At 37.3% G+C, this 12,416-nt stretch overlaps 1 protein-coding gene across 1 annotated transcript in view; it reads right to left on the reverse strand.

The window, feature by feature from the left end:
* Positions 1-12,416, reverse strand: part of NFATC3 (nuclear factor of activated T cells 3) — a 134,869-nt gene that overhangs the window by 45,077 nt on the left and 77,376 nt on the right. Inside the window, 4 exon segments of the mRNA XM_082711664.1 lie at positions 212-338; positions 1,352-1,407; positions 8,734-8,874; positions 12,066-12,238. Of these exon segments, the coding sequence (XP_082567790.1) occupies positions 212-338; positions 1,352-1,407; positions 8,734-8,874; positions 12,066-12,238 (497 nt within the window).

Raw genomic sequence — 12,416 nt, forward strand, 5'->3', positions numbered from 1 at the left:
TTCTGATTTTCTTATAATAAATAACTACAAAATAACAACTAAAACCACATCTAAATTTAAAAGTCAACACAAACTTGACAGAATGGCGTATGTTGGGATTTTTATTGATTATAAGTACTCTACCTTAAACATTGCCATATAGGTTTCATCGAACAACTTTTTATTCATTATGAAAGCAAGTTCTATAGTAAACCATCACGACTTCCCATACCTGGTGTGTAAGTAAAACGTTGAGACTGGCTTTTTTTCCTCTTGCCATTGCAAAGATAAAAGTGCACCTGCACTGCAGCTGTAACTGCTGGGTTATGATATGGAGGAACTTCAAGGACAATGTGAGCCTAAGGAGCATGGAAAGCAAGATTGTGTTACACTCAGAACTAAAAATGAAATGCACCTGCTAAACTCACCATGACTCTTGAGCCTTAACTACACAGTCTCTCCCATCATAGATAATTATGCACATCAACTGGTCATGTAAATCATCTGGAGATTTACTCTAAGAAACTCTAGTCTCAACAGAGATAAATTCTTTAAAGTAAACCACTAAAGGAGAAATTACCTTTTAGTCATCCAGTTGGGTTCTAGTTGTAGCAGAAATAAAAACTGTCTTATATACTACGTAGTGAGATACTCTGCACTACTGAATATTACATGTTGCTATTGATCTTAAGTGGAAGTCTATTCTGGTTTTCAGTCAGGTTTAATATTTCTTGAGCTGTGCTATAGTTTAGATTTCTTAAATTTCACATTCAAAATGTTCTAAACTGACAATATACAAGATCTGTTCCTACATAAAAAATAATTTTACACAAGCAGAGTGAAAACTGTTAGCCCAAACCAATTGCAATCCTTAACCTAATTTCTCCAGGTCTCTGGAGAGCACTGTGCAGTGTCATTCTCTACCCCAGAAGATTCTGTCACCAATCCAACCAGGATGAAGGGACCACAGCGTTCAGTGGTGAATCCTGGAAGGCTTAATGTTGAACAGATGCAAATATAATCCTAAATACATAAACCCATGAGGATTTGTTCTCCCCCCTAATTTTTGCCCATTATATATGTTCTTTACTGAATTTATTTGATTTCTTCACTGCATTCAGAGAAAAAGTTTCGTGATAACATCAGTAAGAACCTTCTAATAAAAGGGAAAGACACCAATTGTTTATCTATCCTAAATTTAATTTTAGTGTCAGGAAAGTACCTATCTCATGTCCAAACTTCTAAAAATTCGAATTTACTTTTCTTTCATACAACAGATAAAAGAGTCTTCATCTATAACATAAAGTGGCATTATCCGATTTTCTCATCATGCTTCTTAAGTATTTAAAAAGAAATAAAGTAAATTTCTTACCCCTTGACATTTTTCCCTGATTATTTTCCCTTCTACCTCCCACTGAGGTCGTCCATCTATTGAAAAAAAAATTTACAGTTAAAAGTAATTCAAGTCAGAAAGTATATAAACAACATTTAATGTATCTAGTATCACAAGCTTATTGGCAAAGGGAATCTTTTTCGGACTTCCATTATGAAAATAAAGTATGTACCCATGACAAAAAAATGGGAAGAAAGATCTTGGGCTACCTGAGATAGCAGGCCCCCCAGTTTATTCTGTTGAGTGATGTTTGAAAATCCTCTGAGAGCACCTCTACCAAGTGGTAGCCAATTTCTGCTTATATACCTTAGGTAATGGGAAACTCACTCCCTCACGAAGTAACCCATTTAATCTCTAGACAGTCACTGCTGCTGGATAAGCTCTTCATGACAGATGAAATCTGCCTCCTTACAATATCCCATGAGTGGTTTAAGAACTACCCCTTGCAGCCCACCAATCCAAAAAATCTTGAGGGGTCCTCTGCTCTTGAGTAGCTTTCCAGATGTTTAAAAACAGCTATGTTTGCAGGTGTCTCCTCTTCTGTTGGCTAGCCTCCCCAGTTCTGCATCTACCTCTTACACAGTATTTTATTAATTAGCCTTCCTGCCCACTCTTCTTCGAACATTTCTCCAACACGACCATCTCCCTCCAAATGTACCAAGCCCAGAACTGAACAGCCCAGGTGGGAAATGACCCAGCATGGTAGACAGCAACTAAGGCTCTTGCCACCTTATGTGAAGACACTGTGTCTGTTAATAAAAGTTCCCTGGGGCAACTGCACAATACTGACTTACACTTAGTGTACCATAGTTTCCCTCAGTCCACTACATTTCCTACCACCAAGTTCAAAGTCCTACATTGCACTTACGTATTTTTTCTCCCAGCACTTATTAGATTAATTTTTCCCTACTAGACTTGGATTTCTTGGCTTGCCAAGATCTTTTTAGACACTGATGGTCTTTGAATGTACTTGGCTAGGCTTTCCATGTTTGTGTCATCCAAAGATCTGGCCAGCACATTTTCTGTCTCTTCCTCTCAAGTGAATTGTTCACCTGGGGGAGAACCCCAAATGCTACTAAAGCTCTCACTCTAGTCTGATGTGCAGTATTCTAAAGCATTCTTTCTTTCTTTCTTTTTAAGATTTTATTTATTCATTTGACACAGAGAGAGAGAGAGAAAGAGAGAGAGAGAGATCACAAGTAGGCAGAGCAGCAGGCAAAGAGAGGCAGGGAAGCAGGCTCCCCACTGAGCAGAGAGCCCAACACAGGGCTCCATCTCAGGAGCTCCGATCATGACCTGAGCCGAAGGAGTCGCGCAACAACTGAGCCACCCAGGCGTCCCTAAAGCCTTCTTTATTAAGTCATGGGCATTTGCTCATTGACTAACTCTCACAAGTATCTTCACAGTTAGCATGACTTCATCTGAAAGTCTTTTCATATCTGAAAAGGCTCAATCAAACACCTTCTTAATTGTGACAATCATTTTCCAGTCTGGTAACTAGATAATGGCTACCCTTGTGCACAAGAGATACTACAGACAAATGCTATGCCTACACAAAAATACAGCTCAGTTCAACAATCATTTGCTGGGTCCTGATGAGCCATGCACTTTGGGTTACTGAGTTAATGATGAAAGGATACGCTTACCCTCAGTCTGCAGATGAAAGGCAAATATAAACAGTTTATTATAATAAAGTGTGGCGGTTACAGTAATAAAGGTGCACTCTGAATGTGCCAAGAGAATTCAGGATTCTTACCCTAGTCTTGGTGAAGGGGTGAGTAAAGGAAGGTTTCCTGAGCTCTTGAACTGAAGCTTAAAAATAAGGTAGAATTCAAGTGACAGGGCGGGGGGGGGGGGGGGGTGGTCCTAGGCAGAAGAGAGGGCACAAGCAAAGCCAAGATGGCAAAAAACTACACAATACAAGAAACCATAAGCGGCTGTGTTGGTGGGATATAAAGTATGACTCACGGAGGAGTAAGAAATAAGGCTGGAAAGAAAGGCAGTGACCTAAATGCCATGTCAAGGAGCCTAAAATATGAAGGGATTACTGATGGTGCTTTCAGAATGGGAGTTACATATTCACAGCTGCATCTTATCTGAAACCAGTAATTGCTACCATTTAACATGATTCAATTTAAACTAAAAGCACTCAAAAATAAAGGAATTCTATCATGAAACTGCCTTACATAAATAGACATTTATTATATTCAGGCACAAATGAATTTTTATAACAGAAAGGGGAAGCTCTGAGATACTATCTCTTCCTTATACTTCTTCTTTTGCTTAAAATATTAATGCTGCAGAAGGACTTTTCTTGACCACCTGATATAAATCAATATTCAGTTACTATCACTTTACCCTCTTAATTCATAGTACCTTTATCTAGAATTATCTTGTTCACTTACATCTTTATTGTCTGTTCCCCACTAGAATGTAGGTCATCAAAGCATGCAACTCTAAGATTTTATTCACCATTATATTCCCAATGCCTAGACTAGTGTCTGTCACGTAACAGATGCTTCATAAATAATTGATGAATTAATAAACTGCGATACAGAACTGATACTTCTTTTAGACAGGCAGATATGGGTCAGGATCAAAGGAATTGGAAGAAGTGAATTTTATTTTATTTATTTTTTAAAATATTTTATTTATTTATTTGACAGAGAGACAGTGAGAGAGGGAACACAAGCAGGGAAAGTGGGAGAGGGAGAAGCAGGCTTCCTGCCAAGCAGGGAGCCTGATGTGGGGTTCGATCCTAGGACCATGGGACCATGACACGAGCTGAAGGCAGATGTTTAACGAGTGAGCCATGCAGGGGCCCCGGGAAGTGAATTTTAAGGAGGAAAACACATGAAAAAATACGGTTTCCCACCTAAGAACAGGGAGATGTAACATTTTTAATCAAGTTGGGGGACCCAGTGAAACAAACTGGTTTGTTACATCTGATGTGATTTTTTATTTTAAGTATCAGTGGGCCATCTATACAGGATTTGGTGGGTAAAAAGTATATAAGAAAAGTTTAACAAAAATAATGTGGTTATAGATGGAGATATGATGATGACTGATGAAATTTCCTAGAATGAAGGAACATAATGAAAAGAAAGCTGAACCACAGAACCTTGGGAAACATCTATACTTAAGGGCCAGAAAAACTGATTAAAAAAAGATGAGTGAGGACAGTTAAAAATTTGCCAGGAACCAGGTAAATACAATCACACAAAGGCCAAGAAAGAAAAGACTGTCAAGAAGTGTGGGTAGATGACTGTCAAAAGTTTTAGGTTATGTTTCAATACAGAGAACGAAAGAGTAAGTAGCAGGTAAGGAAATAAAGGTGGTAACATTACCTTTTTGAGAGGCTAGATGATAAATGAAAGAAATAAAATGACAGCTTATGAGGATGTCAGAGTCAACAGAATGGGAATGGTTTAGTATGAAAAGATTTAAACTTACTTAAACCCTAAGAAAGAGTATTCAGGGTAAAAATAGGTGTTGAAATTTTAAGAGGCAACAAAGGTAATGTATAGCCTTAAATACTTAAGTTTTAAAAAGAGGAAAGGATGAAAAACAAATGAGATTACCATTTAAATTAAGAAAAAGAAACATATTAAGCCCTAAAAAAGAAAAAAAACACAGAAACGAGGGAAACAGAAAACAAATACCAACCGAAAGGATCAATAAAGTCAAAGTACTCTGGAAACCCTGGCTAAAAAACCAGAGATGGCACAAATAACAGCAGAATACATTTTTTAAAAGGGATATAATTCCAGATGCAGAAATACAGTATTATAACCAAATTAATGTCAAACAAATTTGAAAACTGAGTGAAATAAATAAAATCCTTGTGTGAAATAATAGCGAAAATATATATTGGTCTCTGCTTCTGGTTCCTGGGATAAAACTCCTGAATTTCCTTAAAACATTCTTTTAAAGATTCTATTTATTAAAGAAAGAGAGAGAGAGACAGCGCTCAAACTCCAAAGCAGAAGGAGTGACAGGCAGAGGGGGAAGCGGGCTCCCTGCTGAGCAAGAAGCCTGACATGGGACTAGATCCCAGAACCCTGGGATCATGACCTAAGCCGAAGGCAGATGTTTAACCAACTAAGCCATGCCGGCATCCCAATGCTCCTAAAATTCTTACGATTTTCTAAGTGATACAAACAGCACAAGGAATACCTTTTGTTCTTGTATTTGGTCTTTTTTTTTTTTTTAAGATTTTAATTATTTATTTGAGAAAGATCACGAGCAGGGGGGGAGAGGTAGAGGGAGAAGCAGAATCCCTGCTGAGCAAGAAGCCCGATGTGGGACTCGATCCCAGGACTCTGGGATCATGACCTAAGCCAAAGGCAGATGCTTGACCAACTGAGCCACCCAGGCGCCCTGTATTTGGTCTTTGACCCCAGTTCCTGACACAGAGGTCTTAAATCCCTTGGAATTTCCTGGGTGACAGAACTATCTCTTGTTCTAAGGAAGTGACTTCTGGTGGGCCCCTGGATGGTGGCTAGTCACCAAAAGACCAAGCCATGATTAGAACCTTGGAACATTCATCCCACCTCCATTCTCCAGAGAAGGGAGAATAAGAAATAATCAGTCAAGCCTGTGTGGTGAAGCCTCCATAAAAATACTAAATTACTCCAGAGACTGGGGGAAATTCTGGGTTGTCAAACACATGGGGGTAGCTGGGATAGTGGCATGTCCATAAGATAGAGAAGCCCTGCACCCATTCCCATATACCTTATTCCACATATCTCTTCCACCTGGTTGTTCACCTGTATCCTTTATGATATTCTCTATTACACAGTAAAATGGTAAATACAAGTACATATTGCTCGGAGTTCTGCTTTACCAAATGATCAAATCCAAGATAGGGGTAATGGGAACCTCCAATTTGTAGCCAAGTCAGAAAGATGATGTGGGCAACCGGGCACCTACTACTTTCGACTGGCATTTGAAGTAGGGGGCAGTCTTATGGTACTGAGCCCTTAAGCTGTGGTCTGAGCTAACTCCAGATACTGTCAGAATTGAATTTAATTAAGAAAATCCAGTTCAGGGCGCCTGGGTGGCTCAGTTGTTAAGCGTCTGCCTTCAGCTCAGGTCATGATCCAGGAGTCCTGGGATGGAGCCCTGCACTGGACTCCCTACTTGGCAGGGAGCCTGTTTCTCCCTCTCACACTTCCCCTCTCTTGTGTGTCTCTCTGTGTCAAGTAAATAAATAAATGAAGTCTTAAAAAAAAAAAAAATCCAGTTCATTTCAAAGAATTGGTTGATATATGGGAAACCCACACATCTGGAGTCAGAAGTATTGTGAATGTAGTAACAATGTGAGAGTAAAGGAGAAACAGACTGAAGGTTTGCCTTTTTTTTTTTTAACCTGGAAAAGTATAAATCACAAAAAATAACTCAAGAAGAAATAAACATAAATGGTCCTATACCCATGAATAGAATTATAGCAGAAACCAATAGTCCCACAAAGCCCCCACCCCTGAAGGTTTCAGAAATGAGCTCAGTTACACGTTCAAAGGAAGGTAAAATTGTATGATATACACTTAAGGAATGGGAAAAAGTGAGGCACTTCACCAACTCACTTTGATATCCAGAATGCATAAACAATCTCATAAGGCAGTAAGAAAATGAAAACTGTATCAATGGAAAAAAATGAGCAAAAAACACCAACAGATATTACACAAAAAAGGATACATAAATGACCCATAACACCCTCAATAAATGTCAGGGAAATTCAAAATCAAAGTTCAAGATACCATTTTATACCTACCAGATAAACAAAATATAAGAATTATGATATTCTCTGGGCGCCTGGGTGGCTCAGGGGGTTAAAGCCTCTGCCTTCAGTTTGGGTCATGATCCCAGGGTCCTAGGATCGAGTCCCACACTGGGCTCTCTCTGCTCAGCGGGGAGCCTGCTTCCCTTCCTCTTTCTTTGCCTGTCTCTCTGCCTACCTGTGATCTCTGTCTGTCAAATAAATAATAAATAAATCTTTAAAAAAAAAAAGAATTATGACATTCTTATTTATGTCCACCAGGTGATAAGCAGTAAAATGTTCATAGCAGCACTGCTAGTTATTGTTTGGTAATGTCAAAAACTGGATACAGCCCAAATACCCAGTGAGGAAACATAATCAACTGTGGCAATTCATACAGTAAAACTATAAAGAAGTGAAAATGAAAGATCTTCTATTACATGGATCAATCTTAAAACATTAATGTTGACCTCTGAAAAAAGCAATTTTCAGAAGAATACATGCAATGTTATACAGCCTAAAACCAAAGAAAATACATAAAACTATAAAGAAAAACATGGATTGATTTAGGAGTAGAATCCATTTGGGAAGGGGTTTCAAAAGGCCTTCAGAGATAAATGTCTTACTTCTTAAACTCGGTAGGAGGTATGAGTATGTGTTATATTCTTCTTATAAAAAGGTATTTCACGACTTTAAAAATGCTTTAAAAAATCAGAAGGAATAATTGATGGAAAGTGTTTGTTTTTTTCATGCACCTCCACCACCCTGCAGGTTCCTGGGACGCTGTGTGAGATGCGGGAGGTACTGGTTTTTTGTTTCTTTGTAGAGGTAGTCCCTGTCCTCCAGGAGCTTAATGGAAAACTGTTTTAAATATGCTCAAGAAGGGCTAAATCAAACATCCTGATAGTCACAGAATCCTTCTACATTTCTGAAAATGACACAATTTATACATTCATATATAAAATACATAAAATTCACCCTTTTAAAGTATAACATTGAGAGGCTTTTAGTATGTCCGCAGGGCTCTATAACCACCATCACTACCTAATTCCAGAAACCCCATGCCCATTAACAGTCATTCCCCTCCCTCCAGTGGCAACCACTAATCTTTCTGTTTTTATGGATTGCTGATTTGGGACACTGTGTGCTGACTCCTTTCACTTAGCATGTTTTTAAGGTTCACTCGTGGTGTGTTTTGAATCATTACTTTATTCTTTTTTATGGCTGATTAGTATCCCATTATATGGATAGGTCCCAGTTTGTTTATCCACATAACAGTTATGATCATTTTGGATTGTTCCCACTTTGGCTATTATGAATAATGTGGCTGCAAATATTCATTTCTGTGCAACCTACTGTCAATTCTCTTGAGTAGTATATGTATACAAAGGAGTAGAAATACTGCTTTTGAAACATCCTTAATGAGAATTCAACATTTATGTGAAAATTTAAGAAATGTATGGCTTCCAAAAACTAATCTGTGTAAATGATGTTTGTAGCTTTAGGAAAACTATTTTGTGATTAATGTTAGTGAAACATCTGAATAATTTATTTTATCCCTTCTACCCCTTATTTTGAGGTCAATCAACTAAATCTTACTTACCTTGTCCTTTTTCAAGAAAAATGATTTTGGATTCTGGAAGAAAATTAGATCCAGTCACTATCATTTCATGACCGCCATTTACAGAACAACTGTTGATACTGTACTTCTCAATATGAGGAAGTTCTTGAGCAGACCGCTGAGCTGTTGTTTTTTTTTTACGAGTTAAGAAGAAACAAAATATTAGTTTAAAATATTCCATACGTAAATGATAAATTCAAGCTATACAATAAAAATAAAGGGAAGCAAACTCTGGGCTTTTTAAGTCTGAGACAATGGTAGCAATATCCACTATTAATTAGAAAATAGATATTAGATTTGTGTGATTTCTAAAGAATTTTCTTACAACTATAAAGAAACCAACAAAAGAAAAATTAGTCAATGTCTACAACTTCATATTGACTTCAAAACATTAATTTCATCCACTTTTCTCCTTTTAGCTTGTCTTCAATACATTTTTTCCATACAACTATTAAAATTGATAAATCTAATGTAACTATATAAAGCAAATCAATGCAAACATATGTAATTATATTGCATACAATTAAAAGAAGACAAGTTTCTAAAGGAAAAAAATTAGCTCTTTCCTCAAGAAAATATACAGGTCATTACTGTGACAGCAGGATTCCATTCTGGGCAATTTTCTAAATAACTGAAGCATACATGAAGTACACACTGAATTTTTAAAAATGGAAGTAAATGTTTCCACAGTGCACTGCACTCTTTCTTGCCAGGGTATGTGAAACATAGTCTTTCTTAATGCCAGTCTTTAAGAAAAGTCTTTAAGAAAAGGCCAGTCTTTAAATTACCAACTTTTATAAACAGTGACCTTGGTCACCTTTCTCTGATATTGACTGATTTCAAATTGTTATATATTGTGAGATTCTATTAGAGTTTTCTTTTCTTTCTTTGTTTTTTTAACTGTCTGAGCTTTAAGCTACAGATTATACTTCTTCTGACTGCTTAGGTTCTGTAAAGTTTCTTCTTGCCAAATGCTTATTTAGGTTTCTCTGGAATAAAACAAATAAAAAAGTATGAATTATGTGCTCTTCTTCACAGCTGGAAAACTGGTCTACTTTTAGTTCTATTTCGTGGGTGGAAAATTGGTGGCTTTGAGGATCAGCTGTTTTGTTTGGCAAGCACATTTTAAAGAAATTTAAACTTGAATACCTTTAGGAAGCACACATAGCCAGTTCACTATGGCTCTTGGCTCTCCCAAGTATTTAATACCAAGCTACAAAATGTATGTGAATTGGGATCACTGTCCCACTCAAAGAGAATGTTAAAACGGACCCTTTTCATAGGACATGGGTCTGGGATATAGGATCAACTACAACTTGGAAAGTACTGAGCACTAACTTAGACCTCAGAAAATACTTATGTTCCAAATGGCTCAAAGAGAAGGGAAATGACAACAAGCACTGGCTAGCCTAAGATGTAGACTATTTCAAGTTTTAGATATTTATGGTGGAAACTAGCCACCGCAGGTACATTCAAAGAAACAGCAAAATTGTGTTCAACAAATGGCAAAGGCGTAATAAGCAGGTACATTCAACTAAAAGATATATATTTTTCAAATATATACAAAAAAAAAAAAAAAAAAGAAAATTAAAAAAAAAAAGGTTGGGGCGCCTGGGTGGCTCAGTGGGTTAAAGCCTCTGCTTTTAGCTCAGGTCATGATCCCAGGGTCCTGGGATCGAGCCACGCATCGGGCTTTCTGCTCAGCAGGGAGCCTGCTTCCTCCTCTCTCTCTGCCTGCCTCTCTGCCTACTTGTGATCTCTGTCAAATAAATAAATAAAATCTTTAAAAAAAAAAAAAAGGTTAATAGTGACTACTTCAGGGCAGTGGTATTACAAAAGATTTCCATACTACTCTTTGTACCATTCTGCATTTCTATATTTGCAATAATCACATATTAATTTAATAAACTTAAAGAAAAAATAGAAAATCATTATAATAACTTCATCTCAAAAATTCAAATTACTGGGTTATGGACATTGGGGAGGATATGGGCTTTGGTGAGTGCTGTGAAGTGTGTAAACCTGGCGATTCACAGACCTGTACCCCTGGGGATAAAAATATATTATATGTTTATAAAAAATAAAAAAATTAAAAATTAGAAAAAAAATTCGAATTACTCTATCAACTTAAATAATTGAGCTTTGCTAAAAAATAGATACACATACGCTTATACTGGCACAGACTAGTCTGGGATGATAATAAGAACAATGGCAATGACAGCTGCTTCTAAGAAGCGGAAATAGTTGACCTGGAAATTTGTTTTCACTCCATATTTTTTGAATTTTGTAGCATATACCTGTATTGTCTATTAAAATTAATATAAAACTACTTCTACAGTGAATTCTATTACCATGGATTTGCTCAGTAATTCCGAAAGCCAACCGGGAAATAATAAAGTAGTAGTGCAATTCAACAAACAGCAAAAAGGAGCACAGAAAGGTAATGCAGTAGGTTTGATCCCAAATCAGGAATGCATGTTTTGACAGAAATAAAATGGTATAACTGAAAGAGCACTAGGAAAACCCGTGTTCTAGGCACAGCTCTCACCAGCAAGCAAATAAGCTTGAAGGAGTACTTCAGATACTTGTGCCTCAGTTTCCTCCTACACAAAATTTAGACATGGAATTAGAACACTTCTAAGTCTATGCCCTAAACATCTAAATAGCAGTCTCAAAACTCCAGTCCTACCAGCTAACCTGCGAGAGGTTCACAGTTCTCCAAAGCTGGAGTAGGCACCAAGTTCTAGGGCCTATTCTCATTTCTTGCCTTTGTAAACTGGGGGGGAGAAGGGAATTCATTTTCTCAATTGGATATAAATAGATTAATGATAAAACAAACGAACCAAAAAATAAACTCCTAAAAGTCTTTATTTAGCTGAGACGTCAGCTTGCAGAGATAGGCATCTTCCAACAAGAAGGCTCACATTTTTTTTTAAGAAGGCTCACATTTTAATTAAACAAGGGTGACCAAGGGATACTTAGTATCAGAACCATAGCTTCAACTGGTTCTCAGATGTCATCAAGTCCATCTTCTTTTCTTATAGATTAAGAAAACTGTGGTCAAGAGAATTTGTCTATAGGCACAATAACAGGCACAGTTACCTATGGTCAAATTATCATGAGAACCCATTTCCTAACTCCAAAATCAGCACCCCTCCCACCTAAACAAGCAGCTTATTTCCATACAAGAAAATCACATTAGACATCTAATCTCTGTGCCTCAATTTATACTTCTGATCCAAATATTACATTATAAACAAAACAGAAAATGGCTTATTATAAACAAAATCTGAAAACATCACAAGCTCACTTACAGCACTCAACAGGTATGGAAGCTGTCTGCAGAGAAAGGACTTTTCCATTGGGCTGCGGGATGTGCACACGGAACACGAGTCGTACTCTAGTATTTTTTCTGCCAATATCAGTTTCTCCTTTTCGAAGTTCTATATCTGAATTGCGGAGTTTCAAAATACCTGCACAGTCAATACTAGGGAGAAAACAGACAAATTTAATTTGCTTACTGATATTTAGTGGTCCTCAACAACTTAGCTCAACCTAGCGGGGAAGAACTATCACTACCTAAAATCAGGTCAAAAAAGAAAATGCATGGAGTGCCGCAGTGGCTCAGTTGGTTAAGTGTCTGACTCTTGATCTCAGCTCAGGTC

The sequence above is a fragment of the Mustela nivalis genome (assembly GCF_964662115.1).
Source record: "Mustela nivalis genome assembly, chromosome: 18".
Lineage (NCBI taxonomy): Eukaryota > Metazoa > Chordata > Mammalia > Carnivora > Mustelidae > Mustela > Mustela nivalis.